This window comes from Vipera ursinii (assembly GCF_947247035.1).
Source record: "Vipera ursinii genome assembly, chromosome: 9".
NCBI lineage: Eukaryota > Metazoa > Chordata > Lepidosauria > Squamata > Viperidae > Vipera > Vipera ursinii.
Window position 1 is genome coordinate 9,872,563 of NC_139523.1, and position 13,107 is coordinate 9,885,669.

Here is a 13,107-nt window from a genome sequence, read left to right on the forward strand (position 1 = left end):
ACGTCTCCGTGGTCATGTGGCCGGCATGACTAGACGCCAAAGGCGCACGGAACGCTGTTGCCTTCCCACCGCAGTGGTCCCTATTTTTCTACTTGCATTTTTACGTGCTTTCGAACTGCTAGGTTGGCAGAAGCTGGGACGAGTAACAGGCGCTCACTCTGCTACGCGGCCCTCGGGATTCGACCCGCCAAACTGCCGACCTTCCGATCGACAAGCTCAGCGTCCTAACCCACTGACCCGGCTTTAAATGACGGGTAGGGTGCAGTGCTTTCTTCCTACCTTCAGAGGGCAGTGCGGCGTCGATCCCACCTCTCTAGGGAACCCCTCAGTTTACGAACTCACTGCCTTGACTCGGGCTCTATGGCAGTTTCGCGTGACCGGCCGCATTAAGATCCTCTTCCGGAGCTCCCGTCCTTTTTCCACGCCTCCAAGATGTCGGTGAGTTGTAGTTCTGCTCTAGCGGCTCCCTGAGTCGCCTTAAATCCACCTCCATCCTCACGGATCTGAGGCTTCTCGGCCAGGGCTCTGTGCCAGCTGGGCAGGGAAGGGTCGGGGCCTCCTTTGGGGCGATTATGGGAAGCGGCCAGCGGAGATTCCTGCGCGGATGAAACGGTATAGAAAAACGACTGGCCCCTTTGTCCAGCGCGGTCCCTGCTCCAGGCCGGCTCAAGATTTAATTCCCCACCTCGGCCTCCCTGTGGGGTTTCCCCTCCGCGAGAGAGGTGCTTCTTCTTCCCCGTCCCAAAACGGCTGGGCCTGACCTGTGCTTTTGCCAGCTAAAAGAGAACTCTGGCCGGGTTCCCACGACATACTGACCTTAGTTTAGCAAGTTAATCGGGCTGTGTCTGCGTTTCTTGGTAGTAATGCAGGTTCGGTGAATTCAGGGCCTTTGCTTAGGAGGTGGGGTGTAGTGGATTGTGTGTGCGTGCAAGTCCAGAAAACGTGCATATTCAGTTAAGGCAGGGGTCTTCAAACGTGGCCCTTTTATGACTTGTGGACTTCAACTCCCAGAATTCCTCAGCCAGGCATGCTGGCTGAGGAATTCTGGGAGTTGAAGTCCACAAGTCATAAAAGGGCCAAGTTCGAAGAACCCTGAGTTAAGGTGTTGTGTGAACAGAGTTTTTTCTTTATGTGATCAGCTGGTGGCTAACTCCCCTGTCGCTCCTTCTTGAGGATAGTCAGAAATGCAGTTGTTATTTCATGCCTTGGGAAAGTGTCCTTCGTTAAATTAACACTCAGATGGCCAGCACGAATTGCCCACTGCCTGGTAACTATATGTCAGTCTGGTGTTAAAGAGGAGTATGATTAAATCTGTATTTTGCAGCAATGTAGAAATGCATTTTAAAAATCTCTGCTAAGGTAAGAAGAAGCCCAGTCCTAATTATTGTGTTAAATTTTAAATTTGGGCATTATATTTAATTGTATTTTAACTTTTATATTCTGTTTTTTTATATTTATTGCCCTGTACACTGCCCTGAGTCCTTCGGGAGAAGGGCGGTATAAAAATATAATAAATAAATAAATAACGTAAGGCACTATGGTCCTGGTTTCTAAATATAATTAATAAAAGGCGCTGAATAAGGACAACAGAAATATAGGGGCACCCTGAAGAAAAGAGCATGCGTTGGGTGCTGTATATGTGGTCAGAATGTTTTCGTTTCTGCGCTCTTTGTAATTGCATGATATCACTTTTTCATGTGAAACCAATTTTACTATTTCAAGAGCTCAGACTTTTTAATCTGCTTTTTTTAGTGCAAACTGGTTAGCAGCAGTTTTCCAAGCAGGAGGAGTTATTAACTTAAGAGATTCTATAGGTAGTTCTCAACCTATGGCCTCAATTGAGCCCAAAATTTCTGTTGCTAAGTGAGACAGATGTTAAGTGAGTTTTGGCCCCTTTTACGACCCTTCTAGCCACGGTTGTTAAGTGAATCACTGCAAGTATTAAGTTAGCAACACCGTTAAGTGAATCTGGATTCCCCCATTAACTTATCATGTTATAAAAGCGGATCACATGACCTGGGACACTGCAGCCATCTTAAATATGGGTCAGTTGCCAAGCATCTGTATCCATGGGGATAAAGCAGTGTTTGTAAGTGTGGAAAAAAGGTCATAAGTCGCTTTAGTCAGTGTGGTAACTTGGAACGATCACTATACAAACTGTTGTAAGTCGAGGTCTAGCTGTATTTTTTAAAGCTGAGGATATCAGTAATTGAATTCAGAGCCTTGTGCATCCAAAACATGTTTTATGCAACTGAGTTATAATCTCACCCTACTGATTCATTCAAGCGTGAGCTAATGAGTTAATTGTTTTTATTTTTCAAGAATAGTGCTAATATTACTAGTTATGAAGGTTATTTTCATTCACATGTTTTAGACTGCTCCAGTCCTGTGGTGTTTCTATTTGGGTATAAACTAAATCATAACTTGCACTATGGGGGACTATGGGGACTTTGTGAATTTCCACACAGCACTATAATTCTTTTTCAAGGTATATTCAGTGGGGCCAGGGGGCCCTAACCTGTGACTTATAATTAGAGCTAAAATTAGTAGTGCATTAAACTCCTGCTTTAAGTAGCTGTTGTTGTTAGCTGCGAAGTCGTGTCTGACCCATTGTGACCCTATGGACAACGTTCCTCCAGTCCTTCCTGTCCTCTACCATCTTCTGGAGTCCCTTTAAGCTCACGCCTACTGCTTCAGTGACTCCATCCAGCCACCCCCTTCTCTGTCGTCCCCTTCTTCTCTTGCCCTCAACCTTTCCCAGCATTAGGCTCTTCTCCAGTGAGTCCTTCCTTCTCATTAGGTGGCCAAAGGATTTGAGTTTTAGCTTCGGAATCTGGCCTTCTAAAGAGCAGTCACTACCACAAATTAAGAGCAGTAGCTGCCACAAATTAGTTTTTGAAACTGGAGCACCAAAGTTTAGGAGCTATTTAGTCACTACTTTTTTCTGTGTGGTGCTTCTAAGTTTGCTGTGCATTCTGGCTATGATATCAAGACTGATTTGTGCAGACGAAGAAATATGGGGATTTCTATGCGATTTTGAATTGACTATGCTAATAACGCCTACCTGGTGCTAATCATGGTTTCCTCTCCCCTTAGCTTACTAGTAGGTAGATTGGCAGATTGAAGCTGGAGAGCTCAAAAACAGGCAAGAGTTACAATCATGATCGATAGCTCAAAACTACTACGGGGAAGAGTGGGGTAACCAGTTGGAGGCATTTAAGGCAGAGGTCCTCAACCTTTTGGACACCAGGGACTGGTTATATGGAAAGAGATTTTTCCATGGACCGGAAGGGGCGTGGTTTTGTGTGTTGCCTGCATCCCACAGATGGGGCTTTGCTTGTTTGTGCGGCCCGGTTGCTGGCATGACACAGCCTGGAACGGGTCCACGGACCAGAGGTTAGGGACCCCTGATTTAAGGCGTTATGCTTTATTTGTAACATAAAACCGAAAATAGCCATGCCAGTCTCAAGAAATCGAATCCCAGTTCCAAGTGTTGCTCCTTGTTCCAGAGTACATATGATGAGAATAAGACTGGTACATTTCTGCCATAACCACAACCCCCTTTCTCCCCACACCCCCTACCATTTTGCAGCATCAAGACCAGGGTGAGAAGGAAAACCCCATGAGGGAGCTGCGCATTCGCAAACTCTGCTTGAACATCTGCGTTGGAGAGAGTGGGGACAGGCTCACGCGAGCAGCCAAAGTGTTGGAGCAGCTCACAGGACAGACCCCCGTCTTCTCGAAAGGTAAATTTGGTCAAAGGCGTTGATTGAATTACAAGAACTAGCAGCCTTCTGATCAGCCGCCTCCTCGTTCAGCTGCCAGCCTTCGTTGAATTGCCAGCCTTCACCAAGCTGGTGCTTTGATATAGCCCTGGGTTGGGGAAGATTATTGTAGAACAAAGAGTCGTGAAAATGACTCCAGAATCATTTGAGGTTTTCCTCTATGAGATTCCAAATATTTGGGGTGGTTGTGCTGTGAGGAGTTTGTTTAGCGCCATGATCTGGTATAAATAAGCCTTTTGAATTAGGCTCAGATTCCTTCCTTGCCAGAAATCAAGAAACAGGCCAAAGTACCTCACAGTCTCATTTCCAGACATCTTTTCAATAATGAGGGCTTGAACTGTTTTAAAAATGGGAGTAGGAGTCAAGCCAGCTTACCTGTATTATTGAGGATAGCATATCACACACACTGTAATTTCTTTAAAATAAATTTGCCGCTGAATTGCTGTATTCACTTCTATCCACTTTGAGCCACTGGGAATAAGCAGGAAATATAAGGAACGGGCCAGTCAGTTTTCTGTCCAGTGAGGAAAATGCACAAAGACAGCCTTTGCTGTTTTTCCATCTGAGCCTACAATCTCATTATGTCAGCACTGCCAAGAATATACTAGTTTCGTTTTGTTTTCCAATAACAATTGAGCTTGAAATACTTTGAGCTTTAAAACACTTAATTATACAAAGCTTCTTTTGTCCTGAAATGGACTGTTATGTGAGGATGCCCATGACCTTCCCCAGATGTGATGAACTAAGTCTGGTGTTAGATATCCCAGTGGGTGACATTTGAGATAGGATGCCATACATCTGGAAGGCTGCAGACTTAAGGCTGATCTGAGCTGTTGACTCAGGAGATCTCAACCGATACTTGGATTTGGGATTTCCAAATTGTTTTTGTATATTTGCTGAAGTTTGTTTTCTGCTTATTTTTCTGACTTCAAAATACCTTATAAAACTGGGTTTGTTTTGCAGCTCGATACACCGTCCGATCATTTGGGATCAGGAGAAATGAGAAGATTGCTGTGCACTGCACTGTACGTGGGGCAAAAGCTGAAGAGATCTTGGAGAAAGGATTGAAGGTAAACTGCTGTTAATCACTTTTCTAACATACGGAACTTGGAAGGGTAAAGATTTAAACTAATGTCATTATTTCAGGTGCGAGAATATGAGCTGAGAAAGAATAACTTCTCTGACACCGGCAATTTCGGATTTGGGATCCAAGAACACATTGACTTGGGAATTAAATATGATCCCAGTATTGGCATCTATGGCTTGGACTTCTATGTGGTTTGTATATTTTGCTTAAACTTCTACATTCTTACATTTTTATGTTGTATAACTCTAGTTTGGGCCCTTTCTAACACTGCAATGACAGCAGAGATGCTTGGCTCGTTCTCATAAACTGAAAGGGGACTGGTATCCTAAAAAATGGGGAAATGGACAAAATGTTGCAGGTGGCGTACTTGAAGCATACACGAACCAAAACATAGAGATTTCAGTCTATAATATTAAATGTAGGTAGCTGGAATGACACATGACTCATCTTGCCTTCTGGCTCCATGCCCCTTCCAATAACATCTGGAGAGAAGGCTTTTATGGTTTAATTTAGTGTTATTCAACTTCAGCAACTTGAAGGTGCATGGATCTCAATTCCCAGGATTCCCCAACCAGCCATGCTGCATGGAGAAAGCTTTGAGTCTTCTGTTTTATTACCAGATTTGGTGTTGAAGAATTCTGTCTCATACCTGTGAGAATTAAGTCAGGAGTGTATGGCAGGGAATAGGGTAGCAGAAACAGTGGCAGAACCTGGGGACAGGGTCAAAAGAGGAATCTGCCTAGAGTCACTATATAGCCACAAACAACCAAGTGCAACCCCTCTTGGATTCCTTTAATCTAGGACCAAAATAGTTCTAACCTGTGAGTAGATTCCTGCGCATAGCATAAACAGTAAATCAGTTTAGCTGGAATTTCACTTGTCTTTCTGGCTTGACAGATAATACAGATAATAAATTGAGAAGCACGACCAGGAAGAATGTCATTATTACTGCTGCACCCAGAAAGAACTGAACCAATTTTAGAAGAAGTGGAAGTTTGTTGGTTTCAATTTGTTCATGGTTTGATTCACTTTAAGAATGAAACTAGCGTTTGTATTGAGTGAAACGCTGTCGCAGATGTAAACAACCCGGTGCTTCCCAGATGTTTGGAGCTCCCAAATCCTATCAGCCACAGTATATCCAGAGGACATTTGCTTACCTTTGATATATCTGCTGTTTTTTTAAAAGATATTTCTAGGAGGCGTGATACTAGTTTCCTGGTTATGATATTTATAGCTTTCATTTCCAGGATTTTTATAGTTGATGGGCGTTTTGTCATGTGACTTGTTTTCCACCACATTAAAAAGAGAATGGATTAAGTCTGTAGAATGTTTTAGAAAACCTAATAAGAATTGATCCCTGACCTGTTCTAGCTAGGATTATCCTGTGAACAGCTCATTTCATTTATTTGGGGGTGCTTATAATTTTTCTTCCTTCCATGGAGCTTTAAGCTTTGCCATAACTGTTAGATAGATTAGTATGTAGCCTGTATCTTTCAGGGACCCCTTTCACCTCTTCATTGTTAAGGTCTTTAAAGCTGTAGCTGTTCTGTATCCCAGGTTGAACACACTAAGTCAGTGGTCTTCAAACTTGGCCCTTTTATGACTTGTGGACTGCAACTCCCAGAATTCCTCAGCCAGCAAAAACTGGCTGAGGAATTCTGGGAATTGAAGTCCACATGTCATAAAAATGCCAAGTTTGAAGACCCCTGTTCTAGGTGCTGCAGCCCACAGGCTCAGGCTCTGAGAATCTGAGGGACCCCCGTGTTGATTAACCTCTGCTCTCCAAAATTTCTGGTGCTAAGTTTACTTTCAGCAGTTTGCTAGTTATGAGTTTGACTCCCTTTGAATTACTGGGAGCGTGTCGGAAAAGCTTTCCCGAAGCTTGCCTTTAGGAGTTAACTCTGCTTGTGTGTGCTACCGCTTGTGCTTCAGGTTCTGGGGAGGCCAGGATTCAGCATTGCTGACAAGAAACGCCGAACTGGCAGCATCGGGGCCAAGCATAGAATCAGCAAGGAGGAAGCCATGCGCTGGTTTCAGCAAAAGGTAAATCGGTGCAGTTTTTAACCACCACAAACAAGCTTTTGCGCTGTTGGTTTTTAAATCGGTGGCAGGCATTCCTTAAACCAGCCTTTCCCATCTGGTGCCCTTCGGAGGGATGCAATGAGAATTCCCAGATACAATGCTGGAGAGTCCTGCCGCCCGGGAATGTTGGGAATCGTAGTTCCAGCTGTTTGGGAGGCACATCTCTAATCCAGCATATGCAACCCATTGCCTCTCCTATCCTAGTGAGGAACGCCAAAAGTATACAGGGAGTCCTCCACCGATGACCATTTGTTCGGAGGTTGGTCAAAGTTACAGTAGTGTTGAACAAAGCGGAGGGAGGGGGGAGTTGGGACCAATCCTCAGAGTTTTGGCCGTCCCAGCATCCCCGCAGTGACATGATCTTGATCTGGTGGAGGCCCTTTGCATTTACAATCATCCTGCAGTCACGTGATCAGGATTGGTGACCTTCCCTGCTGGCTTCCACAGAAAGTCAGTGAGGAAGCCAGCAGGGAAGTTCGCAGGTTGTTGGGATGTCTCACAACTCTCCAGCTCTTTGCACGCTCCCTCCCCCACTTGGGAGTAGCCACTTGCCTATCTGCCAGCCTAGGACTTGCAACTTCGTGTTGGCTTCTCCACTTACTTTGGTTGTGGGAAGCTGACAGGAAGTTGCTTTGCTTTATGACTGTGCAATTCAGTTAATAACAGCAGCTGGGACTGCAGTGATGCAGTCACACTTTGCAAATGTGCGGAGCAATGGAAATTCTGGTCCCAATTGCCATCATAAGTTGAGGACCACTTGTGTTTTTACATTTCAGTAGAACTGGGTAGTAAATTTCTCTCTTAGTGGTTTTGTTGGATCGGATAGTTTTGGAGGGTTATCTTGAAATGCTAGCATCTATCAGTCCTTAACTAAGAGAGATCTGTTAAAACAAATGTAAGAGGGCATATGCTTCACATGTTACAGCAAATTGTAGTTTATATGGTTTTAATTATGCGTCAATTGTCATGGAATATCCAGGAACATTGTATTTCAAACGTGCTTCCATATGAGAAGACTGTTCTTTAATGCATCTCATTCATGAGACCCTCTTTTTCTCAGCAACCTAATTGCACAAGGAAAATTTTAAATAGTTAGATGGGTTGAGTAAATAGAGCCTTTGAAGACAGTCTCAAATTAATTATTCATCTTTTTAGGCCTCAGTCCAGAATAAAGTGTCAGTAAAATATTTTACAAGCTTCAACCTTTTTGAGTCCGTTTTGTGAGATTGTACATACATTCACACATACATGGAAGTTGGGGCTAGAGGGGGATGGGATGTGTGAATGTTGAACTGGTTTGAACCTGCTGTGTGTTCAGGCATAGCTTATAAATCTGAAAAAAAATAGAATGTGAGGGACCTTACATGTTTAAAGCAGAGTTTGCCTTGCTTATACCTCATCCAATTTCTTTTTTTCTCGTTGCAGTACGATGGCATCATCCTTCCAGGCAAATGAATTGTTTCCACTAGGAAGTAAATGTGAATAAAATTTTACATTGTTTAATTTGCCATTGGGTAATCTTATCTTCTCTCCATGGACTTTCTATATTTGGGCATTGGATATCACTCTTTTGGAAGAAATCTGAAGATTAGTATAAAGTATTTTGGGACTTCTGTGCTGCATTGGGTGGGAGCATATGGGTTTCTGAAGAGGTTAATTGTTATTCATCTGGATTTGGCAGTTTGTTGGCATCTGGAAGCCCCAGTGTGATTCAGTGGGTTTGATGGCAACACTACTAAATATGCAAGATGTGTCATAGGTCTTCCTTTTTCTCTTTTGTACAATAACTTGGAAAATATCCAGTTTTCATTCAATTTCCCTACGCCAGTCTTTCTCAACTGCAGCAACTTTCAGATGTGTGGCATGGCTGGCTGGAAAATTCTGGGAGTTGACGGTCACACCACCTAAAATTGCTAGTTTGAGAAACATTGTCCTGGAGTCTAGACCAGGAATGGACAATAGGCTGCGTACACCCTATGGGCATTCCAAAAACAGCGCTGCTGAAATCCAAGGGCCAATCCTCAAGAATGTATAATCCTTTGGTTTTGTTGCCAATATAACAGTAGGATTGGCGCAAACCAAATTCATTTCTCTTCTAAAAATCCATCAAAGCTGCATCGTTTCAGTTGTTGCCGTGAGTTCAAAGATGGAGTGGTTTCTCTTCACAGAAACTCCTCTTCCTCCCTGTTCCAAAAGGTCCTGTAAGGAGGCTAACTGCTTCATTAGACCATTGCTCCAGTACATTCTTCAAGAGAAGTGCATTCACAGACCGGCCAAGCATAGAGTTTGATCCTTGCTGGAGGTGATAAACCACGGGTGTCAAACTCCGCATCATGTGACGTGTCACAACATATCGTGACTTTTTTTTTTTTTTTTTTTTTTTTTTTTTTTTGCATTGCCAGCGCTGGGGTGGCTGCGGCCTCCGTGTGATGCAACTGGCCCACAGGCTGGCAGTTTGACACCCCTGCAATAGACTGCTATATAGGTGAATCCTGTGGAATGGTAATTTTGAAGTCTCATTTGCCTATTAAAGACATGTCTAGGCATGTCGTAATTCTGAGGAAAAGCTTCCTTCCCTGACAACCAACCTCAAAATACCTCTCACAGCTGCACATGTTATCCCCTTGTGTTCAATTCATTCTGTGCTGGCAAAGTGTATTTGCTGTACTCAGCCTGCAATTATTGCTCTTCGCCTCCTTGGTCCTCTGATTCGAAAATGGATATGAAAGGAGACATGAAGATGAAAGAATAAAATATAAACTGGGTTTTGGGAAACAGGTTCTGCAGCTAAATGTCTTTTTTTTTTAACTTGGTGATGAAATGCCTAAATTGAACAGGAAAGGTGGAAACTACATTTATTCCCAACTAACAAATGTGAGTGCAGATGTCTAAGGATGCTCAAATAAGAACCTGCCTTTTTCTGCATAGCCAGCATTACTGAGGCTGAATTTTATAATTGGGTAAGAAATGATGCTATCCTTAGAAATGGGGCACATTCTGGGCTCATATAACCATCACAAATTAGGTACCTTTCTATATCAAGTGTATTCTGCAAACCTACTCCAAGCGTGTTCTTTTAAATCATTTGATGCAAAACCAAAAAATCAAGATAGTTGACTAAACCAGGGGTGTCAAACTCGCCATGTGGCGTGACTTTTTCCGTTGTTGGCAATGGGGTGGGCGCAGTTTCGGCATGACACATCCAGCCCGTGGGCTGGCAGTTTGACACCCCTGGACTAAACTAGATATCCATGCTACATGAACACAACTACTATATTAAAATTTGCTTTCTCCGAAAGGAAGGAAAATGACGTTGCATGCAATACGTTTAAACAATCTTGTATCTGGCTAGGCTTACCACATAGAAGATTAAAGCCAGTTCCAGGTGTGAACTAAGTTGTACTATCTGAATCTTGGCAGATTTAATTAATTACACAATAAATGCTTGACTTTCCTGCTGTCGCCGCATGACACATCTGGTTCTCCCATTCCTGGTCTTATTCCTTAGTTGCCTCTGATTATGATGCCAATACTTAGTATTGCGCTGATTCCATCACAACTCTCCCCATATAGGATGGTATATGGAGCTAGTTTGGCATAGCGGTTAAGGCAGGGGTGTCAAACTAAATTTCATGGAGGGCTGCTTCAGCATTGCGGTTGCCCTCGGGGCCGGGTGGGTATTGCCAGGGTGGGCATGGCTAGAGTGCATATGGCCTACTGGGTGGGCATGGCCAGCTCTACATCGTTCGCATCAAGGGTGCCCATGGGGGCCTGGGCAGGAGTGGGACAGATCTGAGGGTCTCTGGCAGAAGGAGGGTCTCTGGGCCAGGGCCAAGGCAGTGGGGGCCATTCCCTCACTGTTTCCAGGATGGCTTCGTGGGCCGCATGAAACCACTTCACAGGCCGGATCCGCCCCCCCCCCCCCCCCCCCCCCCCCCCCCCCCCGGGCCTTGTGTTTGACATGTCTGGGTTAAGGCATTAGGCTACAAACTGGGACATTGAATTCTATTTCCACCTGAGGTGTGAAAGCTGGCTAGGTACCCTTGGCTAGTCATTCTTAGCCCAACTCACAGGGTTGTTGTGGGGAAATAATTGCTAATTGCTGCCTGCAATTAGTGCAGGTTCAGGTTCGCATCCCACCAGGCTCAAGGTTGACTCAGCCTTCCATCCTTCCGAGGTAGGTAAAATGAGGACCCAGATTGTTGGGGGCAATTAAGCTGACTTTGTAATAATGCCGCTTGGGGGTGTGTGAAAGCCCTAATAAGCAGGCATATACATAGAATGAAGGCTACTGCTGAGCTTGTACGCCGCCCTGAGTCTTCGGAGAAGGGCGGGATATAAATGGAATTTAAAAAAAAATAGGAAGGAGTATTAAGTATGTTTGCCACCTTGAGGTATTTCTACAAATAATAAAGGAATATAAATAGTGCTGGTTGCAGAAATGTCACAGATACATGCATAATCAAGTTCTAGTTTCATAACGTTAAGTGAACTAGGCCCATTATGACTTATTCAGTAAAATCCAATTAAAGTGATGTATAAATCCAGCCACCATTATCCACCCCACCCCAAATTAAGGGACTCCCAAGACATTTTCAAGCCCTAAGCCAAGTTCACCCATCCTGCACTTTGAGCGATTTACTGTGGGATTTAAAACTCGTGCAATCCTCCCATCATCCCCAATCAAGCTGGCCCATGTGCATGTTTTATAACCAATTTGTTAACCCCACTATCTTTAGAGAAAACCGGTGGAACGAGAGCTCTGCATGAACTAAAGGTTAGCTAAACTGGGAGTCCCAACTGGCTGATAAGATTGTGTAAATGAACAATAGTGCTTCATAGTCTTGTACAGTTCCATGTAGAAACTGGTGCTCCTATTTGAAGCATTGTTTCTCCTAGACCAGGTGTGGGGAATCCTGTGGCCTTCCAGATGTTAAAATACAACTCAACATGTCTCATTAGTTGCCATCTCATTTGTGGTTGGGATCTGTAGTTCAACAAAAAGTTAAAGCTAATGAATACTTCCTAGTTTAGTCATGCAGTGGAGCAAGAATAGAGGCTGGGAATATTCACGCGACATCAAACTTCTCTGCTTGGTTAATGACAATCCATTTCCAGCTTTATTTTCTTTGGCTCTTTATCTGTGGTTTGTGGTTACACAACACCTTATTCAGGATATCAGTCATTTGTAGTTAACATGACAGAGAGTGCGTTCACACAACATCCCAAATCAGTTCTGGACTTGCAAATGACATTGATCTATAAAATAGCTAAATGAGCTAGCTGCAAGAAATTAACCAAGCTAACTCTGACCATACTTAGTATTTGCAAGGTCATGGCTTGATCTGGTTAAGGAGACTTTGGTGAATAAAGATATGACTAATCTTAGGTTTGATTTTTTTTCCCTGCTACAGAACGATAGCACCTCTTAGCTTGGACAACATGTTTGGCAACAGACAATGTCAGTGAGCCAGGTCACTGGGCGGGGGGTGGTGTGCATTCCCAACTGCCTAGAGGGGGTTTAGCGGTTGTGTGAATATGCAAGAAGGAGCAAATTGGTAAATTTTTCATGGAATAGCTGCATTTCCCAGGTGAGCTGACAGATACAAAAAAGACACTGGGTCTTAAAAAGCATGCAGAGAAGAGCCATAAAGGGGATAAGGGGCTTGGAAGCTAAACCATATGAATGGCTAAAGGAGCAAGATATATTTTGTGCTAAGGAAAGCTTAAAAGGTAAAGGTAAAGGTTCCCCCGCACATGTGTGCTAGTCGTTTCCGACTCTAGGGGCCGGTGCTCATCTCCGTTTCAAAGCCGAAGAGCCAGCGCTTGTCCAAGGACGTCTCCGTGGTCATGTGGCCGGCATGACTGGACGCCAAAGGCGCACGGAACGCTGTTACCTTCCCACCGTAGTGGTCCCTATTTTCCTACTTGCAATTTTACGTGCTTTTGAACTGCTAGGTTGGCAGAAGCTGGGACGAGTAACAGGCGCTCACTCTGTTACGCGGCACTCGGGATTCGACCCGCCAAACTGCCGACCTTCTGATCGACAAGCTCAGCGTCCTAACCCACTGAGAAGCTTAGGGGAGACAAAATAACAGTGCCCCAATACTTGAATGGCTGCCAAAGGGAAGAGTCTGTTGATTCATTCTCCAA

The 13,107-nt window shown here is 44.1% G+C and overlaps 1 protein-coding gene across 2 annotated transcripts; it reads left to right on the forward strand.

Annotated features, from left to right (window-relative positions):
* Positions 1–328: 328 nt before the first annotated feature.
* RPL11 (ribosomal protein L11) lies at positions 329–8,462 on the forward strand. Of its 2 annotated transcripts, none has more exons than XM_083369115.1 (6): positions 329–438; positions 3,593–3,746; positions 4,749–4,855; positions 4,932–5,063; positions 6,805–6,915; positions 8,380–8,462. In XM_083369115.1, the coding sequence occupies exons 1-6, from the start codon at positions 433–435 to the stop codon at positions 8,407–8,409; spliced, it is 540 nt and encodes a 179-aa protein (XP_083225241.1). In that variant the 5' UTR covers positions 329–432; the 3' UTR covers positions 8,410–8,462. The 2 variants fall into 2 exon arrangements, with proteins under 2 accessions (XP_083225241.1, XP_083225242.1); XM_083369116.1 differs by lacking the exon at positions 329–438 and adding an exon at positions 460–612.
* The last annotated feature ends 4,645 nt before the right edge of the window (positions 8,463–13,107 follow it).